Source organism: Dendrobates tinctorius, unplaced genomic scaffold (genome assembly GCF_039654945.1).
Source record: "Dendrobates tinctorius isolate UK_male_01 unplaced genomic scaffold, ASM3965494v1 ptg000097l, whole genome shotgun sequence".
Lineage (NCBI taxonomy): Eukaryota > Metazoa > Chordata > Amphibia > Anura > Dendrobatidae > Dendrobates > Dendrobates tinctorius.
Genome location: NW_027361765.1, coordinates 699,058 through 723,910, shown reverse-complemented (window position 1 = coordinate 723,910; position 24,853 = coordinate 699,058). Strand labels below are relative to the sequence as shown.

The following is a 24,853-nucleotide window of genomic DNA, read 5'->3' as shown; positions in this document are numbered from 1 at the left end:
AAGGCATAAATGCTAGTTTATGGAGCAAATCGGAATTCTAGTGCATTTAGTTAAATCTGCCCTATTGTACAAAGAATAGTACCAAATGTAATTACTGCCCAGTAAGGTATGTGGTATTTGTTTTTTTTTTCACTTTTTAGAATGCAATTGGCGAAACTTTTGCTGCTTCTGGCTGCTGTTACTATAAGTGCCGCTTCCTCCCATTTTCTTGACCAAGAATGGAACACATGGAAAGACAAATATGGTAACGTGTCTGACTGTATATTGGATAAAATTCTCAAGCTTTTACATTTAGGAATAATATTATAACAGGAAAATGCCTATTTTTGGGTACATATTCTGACTTTAGCTATTACTGCACCTCACATCAAATAGTCATAACAGAGAAAAACTTTTAGGCTAAAATTCTAAATTTTGTATTTTAGAAAGAGATGTACATGTGTCACTTATGGCAAAGAAACTATAAACACAACCCCACATACATGGCCAATTTGCGTTTTTGCTTCTTCATTTTTTCCTCCCCTTCTTCACAAGGCCATAACTTTTTCTGTCCTCAGAGATGAGATGAATGTCATCCGCTCAATGCCGACTTTTATTTCCCATTGACTTGCATTGGGGTCGGGTTTCGGATGAAACTCCGACTTTTTTTGCCCTAGTCGGACCAGTTTCATCTGAAACAAATTTTGTTTCATGAAACCTGATCCGACCAAAGTCGCTCAACTCTACCCCAAACTTAATGAAAATTTATATTTTTATGTTCAAATGTAATAAACTAATAGATTTCAATACAAATTTGCTATTTCTTCTGTTTATTATTCACTTTTTAGAAGGGAATCTGTCAGCAGGATTTAACCCCAGACTATATGTAGCTGTAGCTCTTTCAAAGACAAGTCCAGCAATACCTTTACATGGCCAGTCCATTCATACATTCATATACTGAGTGATCAGCATTTGAACTGATATGCAAATCAGGCTGAAAGGCAATGGTAGATTTGAAATCTCTGTCACTCCAGCTCTATTCCCCAATCACCTCCTTCTTGCCTGAGGTCACACAGCATAGAGGTTCTTCAGACTCATTTGAATATCAATTCAATGCTGATTTCTCAGTAATGGAGGAAGAGACAGCCATGTAAAGGAATTGCTGGATTTGCCTTTGAATGAGCTATATGCACGTAAATATAGTTTGAGGGTGGGGTGGGAGAGTTAAATCCCCTTTAAAGATTCTTTGAATTCTAATTTTTTTCTCAACCTAACGCAGAAAAGAAATATCCCACCGAAGAAGATGAGCTGTTTCGAAGGCAGGTATGGGAAGCAACCTGGCATAAAGTTCAGAAACACAATGAATTGGCAAACCAAGGTCTCAGCAAGTACACCATGGGCATGCATAAGTTTGCAGATATGGTGAGTGACGATTCTATAAGTAACTACAAATATATGAAGATGGACAAGATACAAATGACAAACATTAAAATGTTCTACTGTGCTAAATAATAATTATGTAAGGTTCCGGAGCCACCTGCAGTACTGTCTCTGATTGTTAACACAGATATCATCTTTATGGGTAGTATAACTTCAAAAATTCAGTTATGAGTACAGTGAATTATATTCTTAGTGAATTGTATTAATCTTTTTTCATTACCATTTTCTATTTTTCCAGACATCAGAGGAACATAGATCCAGGAGCTGCCTCACTTCAAATAAAATATCAGTAGCCTCTAAGAAAACTCCTGTGCAGACTCATGCCAAAAACCTCGATATTCCAAGATCGTTTGACTGGAGAGACACAAACTGCGTGGGCCCTGTACAAAATCAAGGAAGCTACTGTGGATCCTGCTGGGCATTTGCTACAGTAAGAAAACCTCTTTAATATACTATATTGAAAATACTGATCATTTTTCTATAGTGATATTGTTTCAATGTTTTCTGTAAAAATGTTTTAAGGTGGGTGTGATGGAGTCACATTATTGCATCAGAACCACAGAGATGATTAAAATGAGTGAGCAGCAACTTGTGGACTGTGATGGGAAAAACGATGGCTGCTGTGGAGGATTGCCAATAGATGCTCTGGAGTATATTTCACAGAAAGGTTTAATGCAGGCCAAAGACTATGAATATTCCGAGAAGGTTGGTTTTTCGTTTTTAGTGTCACTTACTAATACGAGGCTGTAATTAGATTCCTGTTGGTTATCTGCAGCAATATTCTGCGGAATAAAGAGAAAAAATGAAACATAATGAAATCATTATAGACATAAGTAGAATGGCTCTATTAGAATTCACTAGATCTATCATCATTGATCCTGTAAAAAAGGCAACGTTAATGTGAGGGAGGTACAGGGTGGTAGTCGTGGCTGATAGCATTTGCGTTAGCGCGTTCTGACCCTGATCTCCCAGCACATGAACACTTTGTCCAAAACTCTGCATACCTGTGGCTATCCTCTGTACGTTTCTGGAGGCTTTCTCGGTCCGGTTTTGTACAAAATGAGCCACAGTCCAACTCAACTTTCAAATAGGTAACTTTACTGGATCTTGTACACAGCATATTAGCATTCTGTCCAGCATCAGCATCAGGTTTCATAACACACAACTCTTCTTCTGTCCCTGTTCCTCTCTCTCTGTCACTAAGCTCGCTTACGGGAAGGACCGTATCTTTCGATTCTTCAGCGTCCTCTCTGTCAAGCCTTACTCCATTTGGGGACTCCCTCTGCCATTTCACCCCAGTTCTGAGGGCATCAGCGCACGCAATAAGCTGCCACATGATCAGTGACCTGCCCGTACTGCTTAGTTTTCTCTAACAACTGCAGTACCACTAATACTGCACTGCTAGAACTGTTGCTGTTGCTCCTTCTGATGAGTTCCTGGCCACAGATACTACCTTAGACTTCTTCAACGTTGCGTGGCACAGTGTTACCCAGGGCTAGTCAGCCCACCTGAGTAAATGGGTGCCCTGGCCCTGAACTGAAACTATCAGGAAGTCCTCCCTGCCTTATCCACCAGGCCCCTCCTACATTTAACTATTTACTTAACTAGCTCCACTATACTATATTGAATATACTATAACACCCCATCTTGTGGTCAGAAATGGGAACTAAACTTTCCTTATCAATACATGACAGGGCAAAACAAATATATACATTACAACAGCATTATTTATATTATATACAGTATTTACATTCATATACATTATTAATAAACCACAATGATATAAAACCGGGATGTCACTTACAGGGGTTGGAGAGAGATGCTACACTTTGCAACCCCTTACTTTAACAATGACTAAATTGCAGCTATATTAGCACAATGGCTTATTTAAAATAAATCTATCATCTGAAAATGACATATTTTTTAAATCAGGCTTTTATGTTTAATGTATTTTTTCACACTGGCCGCTGGGGCTTTTTTTAGACTAAGTTGTTGTTATTCCTTTGTATTGAAGCATCTAATGAGCATGTGCAAAGGTAATTGTTAAGGGAAGGAGAGTAGGGTCAGCTGTGATAACAAAAAATTCATTCACAAAAGGAGTTATCAGAGGTGTTACCTGTCATTGTAATCCTGCCTTTGCTGATAATGAGTAAGCTGAAAACTCTTCCTAAAAGGACAGGAAGTATAAGTCTGAAAAAACCTAGTGGCTAGTGGGAAAAAAATCTTTCAATGGCTAAATTCAACACACAGATCACTAATACTCGCTTTGTTAGCTTATGGTTTGCCCTCTACACAAGCTGTATGCCATGCTTAGCAAACCAGCCATAGAATTTTCCACTAAAAGGCTTCCTCACTCTCTGGAAGGCAACTCTTTTCAGCTCTGCACAGACCGCCTGCCATGACTCCTAACCTTGCCTTTAGTTTCCCATGCCTTACCACAGAGGGTCTAGCTTGCTTCTCACTGAAGATAAGGTATTTGCCTAATTATTGTATAGACACTTAGCACTAAGGTCTCACCGCGCCCAGTTAGTCCACAGAATTGGCATTTCTCTAACCCCACATGAGATTGTGGAGGCACAGTGTATCAATGTCATTACCCTCACGTCCATGTATCAGGCCCTTCCTAAGTTTAGCCAATCCTGTATACCAAGCCTGCAACTTTCATCCAGACGACTCTCATTACTTTATACAGTCACAGTAACACATGTGCAATGTCAACACAGGGCACTGAGGCCCGACCGCTTGCAAAATAAAAGACATATGTAAGATAGGATATGTACTTGATATAACCATAATATCTCAATAGCCCTAGAATCACCTGCTAGTCCTTAACCTCTTTCGGACATCGGCATAAATTTATGCTGATGTTGGACTACCTCCCTCTGATGTGGGCTCCGGCGGTGAGCCCACATCTTTCCTGGCACATGTTAGCTGTTTCAAACAGCTGACATGTGCTGCTAACAGCTGGGGGTGGAATTGCGATCCACCCATGGCTATTAACCTGTTAAATGCAGCTGTCAAACTCTGACAGCAGCATTTAACATGCGCTTCCGGCAATCGGGCCGGAAATTCGCCCATTGGTGGCCCCTGTTATGTGATTGCGTGTCACAGATGGGTTGGCATGACAACCAGAGATCTCCTTGAGACCTCTATGGTTGTCACTGCCAGACTGCTATGGTCGGTGCTCATAGCAAATGAGGTATTCTGCTACATACCGGTGATCTGATAGTCGCCTGTATGTAACAGAGCCAATCAGGTTATGGCAGTCTCTCATGGAGACTATTGAAACATGCCAAAAGTTTAAAAAATGCTTTTAAAAATTAAAAAAAATACAAAAATATAAAAGTTCAAATCACCCCCCTTTCACCACATTAAAAATAAAACAATAAAAAAATCAAACATACACATGTTTGGCATCACTGTGTTCAGAATCGCCCGATCTATCAATAAAAAAAGGATTAACCTGATTGTTAAACGGTGTAGCGAGAAAAAAGTCAAAATGCCAGAATTACTTTTTTTGGTCTCTGTGACATTGCATTAAAATGCAATAATGCGTGATCAAAAGATTGTATCTGCACCAAAATGGTATCATTAAAGACGAAAGCTCGGCGTGCAAAAAATAAGCCCTCACCCAACCCGAGATCACGAAAAATGGAGATGCTACAGGTATCACAAAATGGTGCATTTTTTTAACAAAGTTTGGAGTTTTTTTTCACCACTTAGATAAAAAAAGAACCTAGACATGTTTGGTTTCTATGAACTTGTAATGACCTGGAGAATTATAATGGCTCGTTAATTTTAGCATTTAGTGAACCTAATAAAAAAGCCAAACTAAAAAACAAGTGTGGGATTGCACTTTTTTTTGCAATTTTACCGCACTTGAAATTTTTTTCCCATTTTCGAACACATGACATGGTAAAACCAAAGATGTCTTTCAAAAGTACAACTTGTCCCGCAAAAAGTAAGCCCTCACATGGCCATATTGACCAAAAAATAAAAAAGTTATGGCTCTGAGAAGAAGGGAATCAAAAAATGAAAATGCAAGACCAAAAATAGCTCTGGTCATTACGGGGTTAAAAGAATTGTCTGGTCTCAAATGAATAATCTGGGGTCAGTCTATTTGAGTGCAGCATGCTGCATCATGACACTGGGCGATGTGCACACTGCCAAGGTTCCGCTGTATCCCCTATGTATCTGGGTGGGCACGTGACCACATGTATGTGATTTCCACACTTGCAGTCATGTGCTGACTAGTCTCACCTTGCTTCTCTCAATAGAATAAAATTGAGAAAAGAGCAGAAGTCTTGTTGGCATGTTACTGCAATAATACGAATCGCATACAGTCATATTCCCACCTTCTCACAAAGGAATATGTATTGTCCATGTACTGAAAATATATTGGGGTCACACCTTCCATCTGACCTAATTTCACTGTTAGTTTACAGTACAGCACAAAGACTTACTGAGCAGATGAAATGTTTTGCCTCCTTGTCAATGTTCTGTTGTAAACCTGTCAGGATGAATGAGCAGATAAGTAATGCTTCTTCACCATTCTGTTCCTCAGCCTGACAGGTGCCTCTGTATTAGAGCAGATTTCTGTCTCGATCATCCTTTATTCAAGCTGTAAAAATGTCCTGATGTGTTCCTAGGACAGGTTTCAGCCTGAAATTGGTGACAGTGACCATTTTGGTTTGCTTCTTGGGGAACCCTTTTTAAGGGAATCTGTCAACAGTTTTTTAGCCTATGAACAAATGGTACCACCTTTAACTGCTCCTGTGCTGCAAACGTGTCTATCAACTTCTGTGTCCGTAACAAAAATGTGTCTATCAGCTCCCCTGTATACACCAAAAATGCCATTTGATATGCTGCCGCTGTTTGTAAATAAGGGTGGTCCGGTCAGATGGGCATCCAATGGGCAGCGTCTGTACCTCCTCTCTGCTCCTAATCACATCCTCCTGCTTTGGTTAACGTGGACACGTCATCCACATTGCGAACCAAGATATCACTTCTGCGCAATAGCTGTACAGGACCGCGTAGGTGCACCCTCTCTGCCATACTGTGAGCAGAGCATAAAACAGCACTGTGCAAGTGCATATCGAAATCATCTGTGTCATTCACAACAGTCAAAGTCAGGTTCTTGCGCAGTGCTGTTTATGCTCTGCTCTCAGTATGGCAGAGCAGAGTGCAACTATGCGGTCCTGTGCGGCTATTGCGCATCTGCGATATTTTGGTTCGAAATGTGGATGATGTGTCCACATCAATCAAAGCAGGAGGACGTGATTAAGAGCAGAGAGGAGGGACAGACGCTGCAAGAGGATGCCAATCAGCATGGATCATCCTTATTTACACACAGCGTGGGAGAATATTAAATGGTATTTTTTGGGGTATGCAGGGGGAGTTGATAGCTGATAGATGCGATTGTAGAATGCAGCACAGCAACAGTTAAAGGTGATGCCAGTGTCGGACATACTGCATGTGCAGCCGATGCGGCTGCACCAGGGCCCGGAGGTGGAGGGGGACCCCTGAAGGACAGCTAATAATGAGGGCAATTTGGCCTGTTTCCCTGCCCCTAGACGCTAGGGGGCCCCTGGTCAGATTGCCCTGATGTGCTGCAGGCAGGGAGAGATCCCTGTAGCTTCGCTGCCTGCAAGAGAAAATGGCAGCGGAGCTGCAGTGATCCATCCTGCTTCCTGCTTGCACTTCCTGTCTCACACAGTCAGCAGTGCAGCTGGATGACATCATCATTCAGCGCCGCAGTTGTGCCATATAGAGGAAGCTGCAGGCGACACTGATGCTGCAGGACAGCGTGCTGAGAGGTGTGGAGAGGTGCTGTGTGTGTGTGTCTCTGCAGGTGAACGTGCAGAGAGGTGAATGGTGCTGTGTGTGTAGGTAGAGGAGAGGGCAGTAATGGGGAGAAGGCAATGATGGGGGTGGTGGGGGAGAAAGCAATTATCGTGACAGTTGAAAGGACAATGATGGGGTGATGGGGGAGGAGGAAATGATGGAGGTGGTGGAATTTTTCAATGGTGGGGAGAAGGCAATGATGGTGGCAGTGGAAAGGACAATGATGGGGTGGCGAAGGAGGCAATACTGGAGGTGGTGGGGGAGAAGGCATTGATGAGGGTGGTGGGGGAGCTGAAACTCCTAAACCCTTCATCCAATTTTAATGTGGATACCCTCAAATGAAAGCTGAAAGTCTGAACTTCAACTGCATCTGAATTGTTTTGTTTAAAATTCATTGTGGTAATGTCTAGAACCAAAATTAGAAAAATGTTGTCTTTGCCCAAATATATATGTACCTAACTGTATAGCACAGTCCCTTAGTATATAGTGTACTCGGTTATTATGTATAGCGCCATCCCTCAGTATATAGTGTAGTCACTTTTTATGATGTCGTCCCTTACTATATAGCTTCCTCTGCTGTTATGTACAGTGCTGTCTCTTGCATAATGTCTTCTTGTTATTTTTGTTATTCACAGTGCCCTCTTTTATTACATAGTTCCCTCTCTTGTTAAATATAAAATGACTGCTGATGGAGGAGCTGGTGACCAGACTACCAGTCTATCAGCTCTTCCATTAGAAAAAAAGCTTTCCCATGCTCAATCAGCCATCATTGCATTATACAGCTAACAAGACTGGACGGTATGTAAAAAAAACAGGGCTTATATAATCCAATGTGTAAATAACAAGAGAGGGCACTGTATAATAAGGAACGGCAATATACATAAGAAAGGAGACTATGTAATATATATACATGAGCATGTATGAGTGTGTGGCTATATATATATATATATATATATATATATATATATATATATATATATATATATAGCTTTGTCACCATAGAAGGAGACACATTTCTTGCACAGGGGCCCCAGGCTGTCAGTGTCCGCCCCTGGGTGATGCCATTTGTTCATCAGCCCACAAACTGGTGACAGATTCCCTTTAAAGGAATGTTTAATCTTCTGCCACTAACAGTTGTTGCAGCAATCTAGGAACTAAAAACTTACATTCAAATATACACAGTGTAATATGCATATACGGTGTGTATAAATGAGATGTCCATCATATAGTACTTCAAGAATAAATAACTTTCTCTACTGATTTGCAGCAGTTAACTAGTTCCAAATAATACATGAGGATTAGTACAGTCCACAAAGGGGTTATTTACAGAAAATACTGGGATTACAATTGTCATTTGTAGTTTTGTGTTGCTCATAAAACAAAAGGCAGCATATGTCTAGTAGCCTGTATTAGTGCTGCTAAATTTTTATATATGATGTAGAGACTCATGCTCAGCAGTATGTGCTCACTTAGCACAGGCACAGGTAGTGCTGCAAAACAGGGTAAAGTTTATTGTGTTTCTCCGCATTACAAATGAAAATTCTTTCTCCAGCACAAGAACTTCGAAGCATAACAGTTTTTCTTCAGCCCAAAACATGTAATAAACCACAAATTACTTTTGTCAGGGCAGACACAGTATAGTAACATGGTTGTACTCACACCACAGCACAGGCACTAGTTGTCACAGGCACAATTTGTAAATCAACACTAGATTCTCTTCTGCTCCACTACCACAGAAAAGTGATCACCCCTAGACAGCTCACATTTGATGGTCACTCACCAGCTCCAACACACAGGCTGCTCAGCTTACCCCAGCTGACTGACTAACAATGAACACATGGCCTGGCTCTAGACTTAGCTAGCAAGGAACACGTAATCAGGACTTCCAATGTGAGGATTCCACCCTGCTCTACCTGGCATTCTACAATGACTACATTTATGGCTGGATTTATTTTTCTGGGGAAAATAATGTTATAGATGACTGTTCCCTAATTTGATAGGAAAATAGGAAAGTATAGACAATTACAATATAGTCAAAAATTATAAATGAGCAAACTACTAACTACCATACAGCACCCAAAAATACCAATATAGAATTCCCAAATAATGTCTTAAAGTGCCCAAATCTGTCCCAACTCTGCTGCAGCAGGAACTTTGAAAGTTGTTATGCATTTGCAGCAGCTTACTATTGAAGGTAGGTGACATAAGATGTTGAAATTCAAGAGTCCTATTATCTTTTATATTGACCACACTGATCTGAAGTTGGAGATTAAGGCCAGAGCCACACTAGTATGGCATCTTATGCAAGAGCATTGGTTGTGATATGCTAATGACCATCAGTTCCTGCTCTGCTGTAAGTGTCAGCCAAGTGTCAAGTAATGGCCCGGACCGTATCCCCCATAGGGGGCTTAAGGGGAGGGCTGCATGACTAAAGACGTTTGCTAGACCGTAACTTGGGGTGGTAAGGGGTTAATGTAATGGATAGAGTTTGGGTGCAAATTTAGGGGGGAGGAGTATAGGGTCAGGAAAATGATGTGGGACTATTTGATTGGATAGTGGGAGGTATCCTGTGGGGGAGGGGTACATAAAGTGAGGGGCGGTAGGGGGTAGTTCATTAAGGGTTAGTAGCTTACCAGATGGCTATGTGTAGAAGACCGGATAGTCATACATTCCTAAAGTCATGCTACTGTGCTCCAAGTCTCTCACACAGAGAGAATCAAAGCACAGCTGTGGAGGAGCTGGAGAAAGTAATTTCTCCATCTGCTCTGCTGCCAGCGTTGTGCTGTGCCTTGTGTCACTCTCACCCATAGACTTATACGGGTGCGAGTAAGCCGGGACTCGGCCGAGTCTCGGTGCCAATCGCAGCATGCAGTGATTGCTCTTGAATGCCAATTCTGCATGAGAAAATAATCGCAGATGTGAGATGTCCGGTAGAGTAACACTGGGCCGAGTGCTATTGTACGCTAGTGAGACTCCGGCCTAAGTGTTATTCCCTTCTTCATAGGTGGATTTTCTCAGTTGACACTAGCAAATACAAGCAATTTTGCAATTTACTGCTTAGTATAGGGAACCTGTCAGCAGTTTCTTGCTATGTAATCTGAGAGCAGCATGTTGTAGGGGCAGGAAACTTGATTCCAGGGATGTGTCACTTACTAGGCTGTGTCTTGATTTTTCCATAAAATCAATGTATTATCGGCAGAAGATTATCACTAGAGGGTTAGGTGTGGCATACCTACTGGTCCATGCCTGCCCCCACCACTGATTAGCAGCTTTACACGTAACACAGTACATGCATTGGTGTGGACAAGGTTATATAAAGCTCTGCATTCTCAGCTTTGCTAGCTCTGCAATAGAGAAAATTGTGATTCTATCACAACTGCTGCACCCAGTGACTCATTGCTGGAATCAGGGTCTCTTTCCCTTCTCTTGCTGCTGTCAGATTACGTTGCAAAATTCTCCTGACAGATTCCTTTAAACTTTTTCACCGGTTCTTGAGATATTAACACTTTTTGCATATTTACCTCTTATTCCCTTAGATACTAACCACTGCTGCTAGACAGCAGAAAATGCAAAGTACTCACAGCCGTTTTTCTATTGAGCTTGTAAGCACTGCTTTGTATCTAGCCAGGATCGCTAGAGCGCGCTGTTACCCCCTAATCCTAGCCAGCTTCCACACAATGCTTACAAGCTAGACAGATGGGCTGTCTACAAACTGCACAAAAGAAAAGCTTTAATATCTCCAGAACAGCTGCAAATTTTAATAAGCAGTAACTTGCACAAGTGATTTACAAGCACTATGCGACAATATCCATCTATGAAGATGGGAATCATCTTTTAAGTAGTGTTTGTCCTTTTAACCCCACATAGACCATTTAAGATCCATCCTGATGAGTAGGAACTTGCAGAAAAATGTAACTTCAATAGTTGGTATATTTAATCCCAAATATAACAATTATCTTCCACATTATCTTCCAGAAATTCGCCTGCTTGTACAATCCTGGGAAGGCGATAATGTATAATGTAACCAAATACTATTCTCTGCCTAATGAACTTAATATGGCTTCAGCTGTAGCACTAGATGGACCTATTACTGTTGGAATTGATGCAAGTGAAGACCTTATGGCCTACACTAGAGGTAGGTGGTTAAACATCATATACTAATACACCCTGAATTGCATGAGAATATAGTGTCCTAACAAAAACAGTGAAGATGAGCAGATCGATCTGCTGAGGATCAAATTGAATTTCCTGAAATTTGCATTTTCAAGCAAATTTGAACACTTTGAGATTTAATTCGCGCTCCACAAAAAAAATAGTAACTTGCCCGTCATCATTTTCCTCACTGCAGAAGCGTCGGAGAGCAGGCTAATGTCTTTTCTGTGTGGATGCGCAGGCCTCACCATAATGCTCTGCAGCTATAACATATTATGAACCTTGTACAGTGGTCAGTAGTGATGAGCGAGTATACTTGTTGCTCGGGTATTGCCGAGCATGCTCGGGTGATCTCCGAGTATTTTGGCGTGCTCGGAGATTTAGTTTCTGTCGCCTCAGCTGCAGGATTTATGGCTGATGAACAGCTTGAATATACGTGGGAATTCCCTAACAAACAGGCAATCCCCACATGTATTCAGCCTGTCCAGCAGCCACAAATCATGCAGCTGCATTGACAGAAGCTATATCTCCGAGCACGCCAAAATACTGGGAGACCACCCAAGCAACCAGTATACTCGCTCATCACCAGTGATCAGTACAGGGGCCATCACACATCAGCAGTTTCTAGCAGAGCACAGTTTTTACAGCAGAGTCACTTTCCACCTCCAGTGTCACTGGGATAAGTCTCTCTCTTCTGTAGAGTGCAACCTCTTATCATCAGCACTCTCTATCTCTATACTGTAGAACATAGTATAAACTTTTATGGTCAGTGAGGTCTTCTCTTTCTCTCTTCTGTAGAGTGTATGCTCTTAGGGTATGTTTCCACATAGCGTATTGCCGGCGCTTTGGGCGCTGCGGAAATCCCGCTCCGCCTAAAGCGCCGCCCCTCTTTCTATGCGCGGTGATACCGCATGTGTTCATTGAACACATTCAGTATCACCGCATCGTAGCCATAGACTGTATAATTTATCTTGCGTAGACAGAGAGTGTACGCAAGATAAATAGACATGCTGCGGTCTAAAAAGACGAGCTGCATGTCCGTAATTTCAGGTGTGTCATCCCCTTTCTTGCATGTATAGTGGAGACGGGATTTCATAAAATCCCCTCCACTATGCTGTAACATCTGGACGCTGCGGATTAAACGCTGCGGCTGTACGCAGCGTTCAATCCGCAACAAATCCGGATGAATTATGGAAACATACCCTCATGGTCATCGGTGTCTTCTTTCTCCTGCAGTGAATAAGTTCTGGTCATTTGGGTCCTCTATCTCCTGTGGAGTTTAACTTACATGGTCAGTGAGGTCCTCACTCTCTCTCTCCTGCAGGGTAAACAGGGCACTGACATGATTTGCTTCACCAAAAGTGCTGTGTGCAGACCTGTTCATGGCACGATGGTCTCTTAATGAGGCTATGTGAGTTCTCACGACCATATGAAAAAAAATCAACCAAGTTTCTTCCAGAAAATTCCAGACCAAATGTGAAATCCAATTTTATTTCTTCTGCGCACCTGTAGACCTGAATGGTTGAATCTCATCTGGCACATGAAAAAAAACTAGTTCATGCTGCAATTTTTTTTTACCTGCAGATTTGATCTGTGAAAAAAAGCCTCATGGAACAACATATGTACGTGTGCTATTTGTTATTTCACAGACAGCACTCTGATCGACAATAGGGTCACATAAACTTGGCGCGATCTCGCCAGCAAGAACGCTGTGTGTAACGGGGATGAGCGACTGGCCCCCCTGCCGGTTATCGCTGATCGTGCTCCAGCGGCCTGGGCCATTTTTTGATCGCTGGTCTCCCGATCAGCGACGCTAGATGCTGGTTTCTAATGTAAATGTCGGGTATCCAGGAGCAGCGCGGCTCCTTGATACCCGCTGTTTACCTTGGAAACCGGCATACACGCTGGTTTCCAAGGTAAACGTCGGGTATCCAGGAGCCACGCTGCTCCTGGATACCTGACTTTTACATTAGAAACCAGCATCCAGCGTCGCTGGTCCTGATCGCTGGGGCTGTCTATGTGACAGCTCACCAGCGATCAGCCTAATGATGTCCCAGCGATCCCATCATGTCAGATCGTTGGTGGGATCGCTGGGACATCGTTTAGTGTAACGGGGGCTTAAGGCTGTGTGCACACGCTGCGGATTTTGCTGCGGTTCCGCAGCGGTTTTGGCCGCTGCGGACCTGCAGCAGTTTTTGCTGCGGTGTACAGTACCATGATTCCCTATGGGAATCAAAAACCGCAGTGCAGACGGTGCGGAATTTTCCGCGCGGATTATCTGCGGTTTTCAATCCGCAGAAAGAATTGACATGTCAATTCTTTCTGCGGATTCTCCTGCGGTTTGCCATCTCCTCCATTGAGGAGATGAAAAACCGCAGGGCAAAACCGCAGAGCAATCCGCAGGTAAAACCGCAGGTCTTTTGACCTGCGGTTTCACCTGCGGATTTTACAAAATCCGCGCGGATGAATCCGCACATAATCCGCAGCGTGTGCACACAGCCTCCGGCATTCTGTTCATCAATATGACTGACCTTGTCAATAGCATGATGGCAGCATCAGTGATCGCAAGCGTTCTATCACCACCGCCAAAGGGAGTAGAGAAGCCTAGCAACAGGGCTTCCTCCTCACTATTCTCAGGGCAAGGAATGGTCCTGTTGTCATCATAAGGACTGATAATTGTTTTTGGAATAAGCTTTGTTTTTCACTGTTTGACCTTAGGCTTTGTTCACACATCAGTATTTCTTCAGTATTTGTATTCCAATACTAGGAGTCGCCAAAACACAGAACAGGTCTAAATATTCAGATATAGTTTTGTGCTGTAAATTTCACTCCTGGTTTGGCATACAAACACTGATGCAAAATGCTGACCAAGTACTGGCGTTTGAATGAAGCCTTAGGCTGAATGGTGGCTGAGCCCTGGACTTGCCAGATAGTGCTTTGTACAATTTACTGAAAAATGGATTATCAGTGGCAATGAAAATAGCAATATACTTTACAGTATTATAATATTATCATATTACTATTAATTTAGGGATTTTTGATGGTCAATGTACTGGAGAGACAAACCATGCTGTCATTATTGTGGGATATGGTACAGAACATGATTACGACAAGGAAGAGTATGTAGATTACTGGATAGTAAAGAACAGGTAAGCTTGGCGCTATTTACAATGGGCAAACAGTTGTGCAATTACTGCAAAGATACTATTCCACCAACAGGACTGGCATTAATGTTAACCCCTGAAGCAGTAGGTAAAATTTGGCCTTAAAGGGATGGTCTGAAACTAAAGATGAATTTCATAACAAATGTCTATCCATTTAGTTTAATAAGCTAATCACTTTCTAATTGAAAAGTCCCTACCACTCCCTCTCTACTCTATCTTCCTGTCTGCTTTTTTTTTTTAAGTTCTGAAGATTCTTTGTTTTAGATTCCCCAGTGAATGCTAGGATACTCAATCGGAGCCTGTGGCTGTGGTCACGTCCCACCCTGAAACAAGATGTCATCAGTGAGTGGCGAGGGATGTTCTGATCTCAGTACTCCTTGTTTGAGGCATTTTCTCTTCTTCAATGGACACTGACAGTGCGCTCTCTTGCCAGCTTGTCATTTCTCATTAAAGCCTAGGAGGGAGCCAAAAGTTAGTTAGCATTTAAAGTGCACACTGAGTATGTATTGGAATTGACAACTGACATATGGTCAGAATGTGGGCAATATTGGGTTTAGGAAGATTAGTAGATGGAGTAAAGACAAGGTGTTCAGGTTTTCACTGATTCAGTTTTAGCTAGAGGGAGGATATGATGTTAGAGACAGCAGATAGATAATCCCTGGTATTTTGTTTTAAGGTGGGGGTGATGTCAGGAGAAGATGTGTATATCATCAACATATAGAGGGTACTGAAAACCAAATCTGGTGAACATTTGTCCAAGAGTGAACAGTATTCTTGAGTCCGACAGAGCATAGCATAGTGAGGAGCAGCTGGTGGTCCACAGTATCAATTGCTGCAAAGTAATCCAGGAGAATGAGCAGGGAGAAGTGACCATTAGGTTTAGCTGTTAGTAGATCATTAGAGACTTTAGTAAAGGCAGTTTCGGTAGAGTGGAAAGAGTATACATGATATTAGGGCATTGGAAGAAAATTTCCTATCAGATATGGTCATTTTTTTCTTTGAAATAATTGGCCAGATCGTCAGCTTTGAGGTTAGAGGAAGGGGGCCTGAACTCTTGGCCTGAGGAGGGAATGAAAAGTGTAAAAGAGTTGTTTAGGATTGTTGGATAGTGAGGTGATGAAGTAGGCTTATTTGGAGATGTGAAAGGCAGAGTTGTATTTTTAACCTTCCTCTAGTGTTAGCTTTCTGTTACTCTTTCTTATGTTAACGGGTCGGTTTTGACCCGTGTCTTAAATCAACCCTAGGATACCCTAAAAACAGTTATTTATGGTCCAATTTGTTTCTTACCTCTTAGTTACCTTGTTAGAGTTTCTCATCCATGGAAGGATTGATTTTAATATTTTTGTTGTGGCCCCCTGGGCCTTTCATTTGAGAGCATACCCTTCATTTTCAATATAAAAATATTGTCAAATGAACCTCAAGAGAATAATATAAACTTAAAAAAGTTTGTTATATTACCTGACTATTACTGAAGGGTTTTAGAACACATTTCTTAAATGTAAAAAAAATATACATATATATATTTTATATTATTAACTCTAGTAACATCTATGGTGTTACGGGTCAATTTTGACCCATATCTAACTACTTTATGAAAAAGGCAAAAAACAGATTTTTTTTTTTTATAGAACTTTAATACAAATAAAAGATGAAAATTATATTAACATTAATAGCAATAATAATAAAAAGTAGCTTTTCTAGGTCAAACAAACAAACAAACAACAATCAAGCAAATCAAATCAACAGAAATCAAGTACTAGTTTTTAGATGCATTAGTATTTAGATGCATATGTGGCAAAAAGTGACACTTTTTGTGTGTTCTTTGCAGAGGTATTTTTTGCAGGCGAAGCACGATGTGTTTGTCTTTCTGTCCTTATTGCTAGGGCAGACCTGACGCCTCTTTCTTTTAGAATCAGGTGGTCTCACTGGGGTTGTGGCTGTTGTGGTTGATGGTGAGGCAGGCCTGGTTGAGGAAGATGCTGGTGATGATGCTCTTTGTGTTGCTGTGGGTGTGGACGAAGCACTTGTTGAGCTCTGGAGTTGTCGGACCTAGGCTGCAACAGCTGGGTCTCGGGCACTCGTTCCCTTTGGGCAATAATAATAATAATAATAAATTTTATTTTTATAGCGCCGACATATTCCGCAGCACTTTACATTTCAGAGGGGATTTGTACAGACAATGTACATTACAGCATAACAATAATCACATACAGTAGATTATAACAAATACCAAGAGGAGTGAGGGCCCTGCTCGCAAGCTTACAGTCTATGAGGAAAGAGGTAGACACGAAAGGTGGGTGGTAACAGTTGCCCTGATTGTATGGACCAGCCATAATGTTAAGTGTGTAACAGTACAGACACAGAGGGCTAATGGATGCATAAAGCATGTGGGAACATGATGCTGGGAACCTGGTTATGGTAAAACTTTTGGCTCTGCCACACAGGGATAGGTTAGGTTAATGTGTTGAGGCGATAGGCCAGTCTGAATAAATGCGTTTTCAGGACACGCTTAAAATTGTGGGGATTGGGGACAAATTGTATTGACCTGGGAAGTGCATTCCAAAGAATTGGCGCGGCACGTGTAAAGTCTTGGAGACGGGAGTGGGAGGTTCTGACTATTGAGGATACTAACCTCAGGTCATCAGCAGAATGGAGGGCGCGGGTAGGGTGGTATACTGAAACAAGGGAGGAGATGTAGGGTGGTGCTGAGCCATGGAGGGCTTTGTGGGTGAGGGTAATAAGTTTATACTGAATTCTGGAGTGGATGGGTAGCCAGTGTAATGACTGGCACAAGGTAGAGGCATCGGTGTAACGATTGGTGAGGAATATGATCCTGGCTGCAGCATTCAAGACAGATTGGAGAGGGCAATGTGCGCCTTGACAAGGGATCTTCCTAGTTCCTCAAGAAACATCCTCTGCTTGTTTTTTTTCTTTGAATTCCATCCATGGTGAATGTGGGTCCACAACACAAATGAATTGCATGCTGACACATCAAGGATGTTGTAAAGTACAACCATTGGCCATCTCCTAGTCATTCGCTGGCAAGTGTAGGTGGCAGTCAGCTTGTCCAGGTTGTCCACTCCTCCTTTGTTTTTGTTATAGTCCAGGATGATTCTGGGCTTTTTGTCACTTCCTGATGACACAGCTGCATCTTTGTGAAGTGTGGACATCAGTACCACATTCTGTCATTTTTTGGGGCAGTATGAAACAGCAGTGGTGGTGTCTGTAAAAACAAACTTTGAGGAAAGTGGAGCCCTGTCCTTCATCTGCAACAATTCAGTGGGCAGCTCAGGTTTGTTTTTTTTCACTGTGCCCACCATGGTGATTTTCCTCCTGATAAGTTCTTGTCCAAGGTCATAGCTGGTAAAAAAATTGTCACAAGTAATGTTGTGACCCTGCAGTCCAGTAGTCATATCGAGGACTACACGTTTTCCTTGTTTTTTTTTCAGGGATGCCGCTTGCAGACTTGCCTGTGTAAATCTGTAGATTCCATGCATAGCTAGTTTTTGCATCACAGGCTGCCCAGATTTTAATGCCGTATTTGCCTTGCTTACTTGGCATGTATTGCCGGAAGGGGCATTTTCCGCGTAAAGGGAGAAAACGTTCGTCTACTGTCACCTCTGGCCCTGGGTTGAACATCAGTGGAAGGAGCTGCACCCATTTCTCCCAAACATCCCTGATGGGAGCAAGTTTGTCAGATTTTGTTCTGGTGTCTCTGTTGTCAAATCTAAGGACTCTTAATATCATTTGAAACTTTTGAAGTGACGTTGTTGCCCAGGAAATATTCCTGCCTGTCGATGTGTCCCAGAGACTATCAGTGGCCTCATTGCAGGATTTGTACACTCCAGCAAGGAGAAGAACACCAATGTAGGCATCCAGGACATCATCATGAAGGTCATTCCACATGTTGCTGTGGACTTTATTTCCTTCAAGGTTTGTCATAGCAATAATGACTTTTTTTATTGACAATGGCATAAACAGATCAAAACATGTCTTGATGTCACTTACTCTTGTCACAGCAAACCTTGTGATCCCAGGGGTCATTTTTATGACATTTGCAGCATCTGCCCTGCCATGTACATCTGGAGGTACTGAGCTCCAACTGATCTTGCCACTTTTGGATTTGAATCTTTCAGCGGGAGCAGCTTCAGCACCAGTGAACTCCTCATCAGACTGATCAGAACTGTCTGTGTCTTCCGGTTGATACTCCACATCATCTTCCTCCTCAGAAACCTGTTCATCTGTATCAGTTTGCTGCTGTGTGTCCTCTGATTCATTATCATCTAAGATATAATCCAGAATTTGGCTTACATCAAATCTTCTCCTCAATGTTGCATGTGTAAACTGGAGATGTATACTCTGCAAAGTACCAACTCTAAGCTGATTTGGCCATACATGCCTGGACATGTCCCTAACTCAAGTTGTTGGAGGTAGAGCTGGCTGTGGGCTGTTGGTTTATATTGTGTTTATGAGTTCAGTTTTGGGACTTATTATTGTTTTTTTACTCTTATATTAGACCTGGGTCGAAATTGACCCCAACAACACAAATGTTATAATTTTAATAACAACATTTTACAATTTAGTAAAATAGTTTTATTTTATTGTATTTTGTTTAAAAATAAGTTCCTGAAAAAGTCAAAAAGTCTTGATGCAATAAACAAATGTATGTAGAATTTGTATGCATTTAAAACCTAAAACGGGTCGGTCACGACCCTAACACTAGAGGAAGGTTTTTAAGCATACATTTATAATGGATGAAGTCTTCAGCCGGATTGGATTTTCTGCAGAGGTTCGGCACACTTAAAGCATGGCTGGAGAAAACATGTTTGCAGCATTAGTGATACTTAACTTCTAAGTTTTTTTTAATGCTTTGACAATTTTGCACAAGAAACCACCCCACGCCCCCCCACAAAAAAAAACTATTGGGGCTAACATATTCTCAGAAGTTATTTTTTTTGTTTAAGAGAACCATGTAGAGGCTTGTTTTTTTTGCTTAACAAGCTATACTTTTTATTTATATCATTGATAGTGATATCCAAATTCTAGTTTTTTTTTTAGGTTTTGATAATTTTACACAAGAAACCACATCCCTGCCAAGAGAAAAGAAAAGCGGTTATGTTGTTTTGTTTGAAAGAACAGTGTAGGGGCATCTTTGTATGCGTAATGACTGAGCTGTACTTTTTATTTTTACCATTTTGGAAAACATACAACTTTTTGATAATGTTTTATTTTGATCTATATGAGGCGGGTTGAACAAAATTGTAAATAATTTTTTTGTGTTCTCGATGCACGACATAATATGGGTCGTTGCAAAGGAGGTGATACCAGGCATGTGTCTTTTGTTTTCTGTTGGATTAAATTATTTTTTTTTCAGACTTTTTTTACATTTTTTAACCCCTTAACAACCAGAGGTAGTTTTGGTTTTGCATTTTCATTTTTTGCATCCCTTCTTCCCAGAGCAATAACTTTTTTATTTTTTGATCAAAATAGCCATGTGAGGGCTTTTTTTTTTTGCGGGATGAGTTGTGCTTTTGAAGACACCATTGGTTTTAACATATCATATACTGGAAAACATAAAAATGCAGTGAAATTCCAAAAAATTGCAATCCCACAATTGTTTTTTTTTCATGTTCACTAAATGCTAAAACTGATCTGCCATTATGCATCTCCAGGTTATTACGTGTTCATAAACACCAACTATGTATGGGTTCTTTTTTATTTAAGTGGTGAAAAAAACATTCCAAAGTTTGTTAAAAAAAATGGCTCCATTTTCCGATACCCGTATCGTCTTCATTTTTCATGATCTCGGGTTGGGTGAGGGCTTATTTTTTTGCGTGCCGAGCTGACGTTTTTAATGATACCATCTTGGTGTAGATATGATCTTTTGATTGCTCATTATTGCATTTTAATGCAATGTTGCAGCGACAAAAAATAGTAATTCTGGCATTTTGACTTTTTTCTCATTACGCCGTTAAGCAATCGGGTTAATTCTTTTTTATATTGCTAGATCGGGCCTTTCTGAATGCGGTGATGCCAAATATGTGTATGCTGGAATTTTTGTTATTGTTTTATTTTGAATAGGGCAAAAGGGGATGATTTGAACTTTCATATTTTTTTATTTTTTTAATATTTTTAAAAGCTTTTTTTTTTTTTTTTTACTTTTGGCATGCTTCAATAGTCTCCATGGGAGACTAGAAGCTGCCATAATCCAATCAGCTCTGCTACATACAGGTGATGATCAAAACGCTTGTATGTAGCAGAATTGCTCACTTGCTATGAGCTCTGACTGTTAGGAGTGGCGGAAGGCACTAAATAAAAATTATGAATAAAGTGCCTTCGCCACCCGGGGTCCACCGTGCGGCAGATGGTAAGACCGCTGCTAGGAGATGGCAGAATATAAGGCGGTAGAGTGCACGGGGTTAACGTCACCCTGGTGCACTAGGCAAGCTCAGTTTAGCTCACAGAGCTGCCAGGATAAACAGAAATGCAAAAGTGCTGAGTCTGTTTAACTCACAGAGGCTCAGCTACACAGACGCGGTAACTGGTCACAGGAGAGGCGTGAGCTGACGGCACAAACTCCGTCTAGACCTACCGTATACGTCTGTGACAGCGACGTCGCAGCTGCGAACGTATACTGTGCTGCTACAGCAGCGCGGCAGGAACGCAACCGCTAAGAAAACGCTGCATGCAAGCGCAATATGGACGCTAGTCTGCTGAGGCAGGGATGCAAATGGCGCGCTGGCGCTGTAACTGACTAAGACCGACACACTGTCACCATTCGTAATAACCAAGGGAAGGGGTTTCTTAATAAGTCAGTCACCAGTCCATGCATCCATCACCATACACACACAGCATAATATGCTACACTAGCGCATGGTGGAACGGCCATGCGCACTTTTTATAGCGCACGGGACCTTCCGGAAATCTCCAGGAGTCCAGGAAGAGCCAATAGGATCCGGAGTGGGACCTGAGCACCTGACTCCCGAAGTCCAATAGGAGCTCATCCCGTGAGCATGCCCAATAGATGGAATAAAGGACTTAGCCTCTGGAGACAGTTGTGAGACAATCTCCTCAGCAATCCCTTCTGCTGCAGCAGATGGGCAAGAGACTGCAGCATGTGAGAATCTGGGTTTCTGTATAGACATGTCAGAAACCAGATTCCTAACACTGACCACCACAGCTATCCGTAAATGACAACCATAGAGGTCTGCTGGAGACCTATGGCTGTCATGCCAACCCATCAGTGACCCGCAATCACATGATGGGGTCACCAATGGGCAGGATTTCCAGAGTGCTTGCCGGAAGTGCACGTTAAATGAGATTGACAGTGGCATTTGACTAGTTAACAGCCGCAGGTGGATCACAATTCCACCTGTGGCTGTTAGAGGTACATATCAGCTCTTGAAAACAGCTGACATGTGCCAGAAAAGATGTGGGCTCAGTGCCGGAGTCCACATCAAAGGGAGGGAGCCCGACATTGGCGTGCTAATATGCCAGATGTCAGAAAGAGGTTAAACACTTTAACATTTCACTTTTTTGACAAAACTTATTAGCTTCAGAAATGGATTTGAACATGCATTTAAGCTTCTGGAATGGTCTATTAGACGTTTGGCTCGCTTTATGGCAGACTGGGAGTCCCTTAGGCCCCATTTTTTCCCAAAGGAGTGACAACACTGAGTGATCTCTCTTTGTTAAACTTCTTACATGTAGTAGTTGCTATTGATTGCTGCATGTAAGAAGCTAACGTACCGGTAACATACGCTGACTTCTCCCTCTCTGCTGTTATATCTGTTCTTTCAGATGAGCTGCCTTTTCACATTTCAATGAACTGTCATGTTCATAAAGCATAAAAATGCAGGCTGTGACAGAAAGTAGTTAAACCACAATTGTGCTGCAGTTGTACATGCATATACTGTAACCCAATCCAATCTCTTGAAGATACTTATTATTAGATGATGTACAGGAGTACCTTGGCCTTTGGTCTCAATTATATTGATACAGAAATTGTTGAAAATAAACTAATTCATTTTTAATATAAAAAACAAACACCTTTATTATGATATGCATACAAGATATAAGAACGTTACGAAAATACTGAATAAAAACATAGGCTTCCAAACCTTCCACCTAGGAGAGATGTAAATAATGATTAATGAAAAAAATGAATACCGCAACTCCGCAAAAATTTCAAGTACATTACCCTACAGAAGCTGCTAAAATTGGCTAAATTAATTTAAAAGTACAAGAAAATCTAACTGTTCTTCTGCAGGGTTGAATCAGAAGAAAAAGTTGTGTATGTGAGGGGTTAAAGATGGACATAGAAAGAGATACCCCCAATAGGAGAGATGCAAATAATGATTCATGAAAAAAATAAATGACGTAGCTGTGTACTGGAATTGGCAAATTGGTGAGCTGTGCTCTGTTCCAGAACTGAAGCCAAATTCCAGCATAATTCAACTTAATTGTGTCTTTAACAGGCTGTGTATACATTATGTGTTTCCAGTTTCTTCCTCTCATTGTTTTATATTTCCTTACAGCTGGGGCAATGATTTCGGAGAAGATGGATACATTAAAATGAAGCGTAATATAAACCAGTGTGGCATAGCATCAATGGCTGCTTCCTTGGACCTAGCACACTGAAGAAATAGTCAAGTCTCTATTATATTTTTAAAAATATTGTAATCATGCCAATTTCTTAAAACCTTTGTAATTTCCTATTGTGTGTGGCAACATATATCTTCAATTCCTCAATACTTTCATTAGTACATTTGTTATTAACAAGCTACTAATAAAAAAAAACAAAACAAAAGCAAACCCGACCTTTCAAATTTGACATAGTCACTTTCAGAAGAAGATTACAGCAATGGTATAGCTAGAAAATTAAGACACCATGGCATTGTGGGGCACTGACGGTACAAGAAGATATATTTACTGTATATACAGTATATTTATATACAGGAAATATATTTGTAATATATATAGGGTACATATGTCTATATATACAGAATATATATACAGTATATATACAGAAAAAGAAACATACTGTATATATATATATATATATATATATATATATATTAGTAGAGTTGAGCGACTTTTGTTTTTTTAGGGTCGCGTTTCGTTTCGTGAAACCCGACTTTTCCAAAAGTCGGGTCGAGCAAGATCGTCCGATTATAGGGAAAAGTCGGGGTCGTCCCGAAACACGAAACCCAATGTAAGTCAATGGGGAATAAAAGTCGGCAGTGAGAGGAGGACAGGTAACACACCTACAGTGCCCATTTGAATGCCAAAAGCATCAATTCTTCTTACTTAAGCTTGTCAACCTTAATTAACTTCATAATATAAGTTACGCACTGAAAAATGGGGGTTATTTGGCTAAAGTTGTGGGGGGGGGAGGGCTGGCTGCAGGTTTTCATGTGCCCTGGGCGAAAGAGCGCCCCTTTAACACATACCACAACTCATCATGCTCCGATACGGCAGATAAATAACGGTATAGTACAATGAAAGATACCTCACTTTTTACATCTCATGACGAAGCCCATCTATTTCTCCATACAGAATCATTGGTCCCATATAATGTTTGAAACAGTATATGATGAGCTCCACATAATGCTACAGTATATGTTGGTCCCCATGGATGAAGCTCCACTGTCTTATGGGCCCAAATAATGCTCCAAACATAATGGGCCCCATTTCTAATGCTCTAGTGTATAATGGGCCCTGTAAATGCTGCTCCAGTGTCTGATGTCCACCTTTGGAATGTTCCAGTGTATGGTGGGCCCCATCTATCATTCTCCAGAGTATAGTGCTCCCCAAAAATTGCTGTCCCAACATTGAAAACAATCAAATAAGTCTCCTCGCTAGGGAATCCCTGTACTTGTCTGGACAGGTGCTGTAGCTTGCTTAACAGCTCGCCAGCCGTTCTCACGCCCAGTATGGATTGCACGTGATTGCACAAAGGTTAGAAAGGGTACCGTATCCCTGGATAACATGTATGGATAGCGTACACATTCAAAATATATGTCTATACAGCATGAGGCAGGCTCAGACGGTGTTAGGCCCAGTATGGATTGCACGTCATTGCACAAAGGTTAAAAAGGGTACCGTATCCCTGGATAACATGTATGGATAGCGTACACATTCAAAATATATGTCTATACAGCATGAGGCAGGCTCAGACGGTGTTAGGCCCAGTATGGATTGCACGTGATTGCACAAAGGTTAGAAAGGGTACCGTATCCCCGGATAACATGTATGGATAGCGTACACATTCA

General features: G+C 41.4%; 1 protein-coding gene across 1 annotated transcript; it reads left to right on the top strand.

The window, feature by feature from the left end:
* The first annotated feature begins 141 nt into the window (after nucleotides 1–141).
* On the top strand, nucleotides 142–23,380 carry LOC141098889 (cathepsin L-like proteinase). The gene is made up of 7 exons (XM_073586854.1): nucleotides 142–244; nucleotides 1,259–1,401; nucleotides 1,658–1,849; nucleotides 1,942–2,124; nucleotides 11,239–11,398; nucleotides 14,447–14,564; nucleotides 23,117–23,380. The coding sequence occupies exons 1-7, from the start codon at nucleotides 142–144 to the stop codon at nucleotides 23,217–23,219; spliced, it is 1,002 nt and encodes a 333-aa protein (XP_073442955.1). The 3' UTR covers nucleotides 23,220–23,380.
* Nucleotides 23,381–24,853: the final 1,473 nt, after the last annotated feature.

Excerpts from the sequence above, each read along its gene's own strand:
- LOC141098889 (XM_073586854.1), top strand. The coding sequence starts at position 142 with ATGCAATTGGCGAAACTTTTGCTGCTTCTGGCTGCTGTTACTATAAGT. Across the intron at positions 2,125-11,238 it reads ACTATGAATATTCCGAGAAG|AAATTCGCCTGCTTGTACAA; the intron begins GTTGGTTTTTCG and ends ATTATCTTCCAG. Across the intron at positions 14,565-23,116 it reads TACTGGATAGTAAAGAACAG|CTGGGGCAATGATTTCGGAG; the intron begins GTAAGCTTGGCG and ends ATTTCCTTACAG.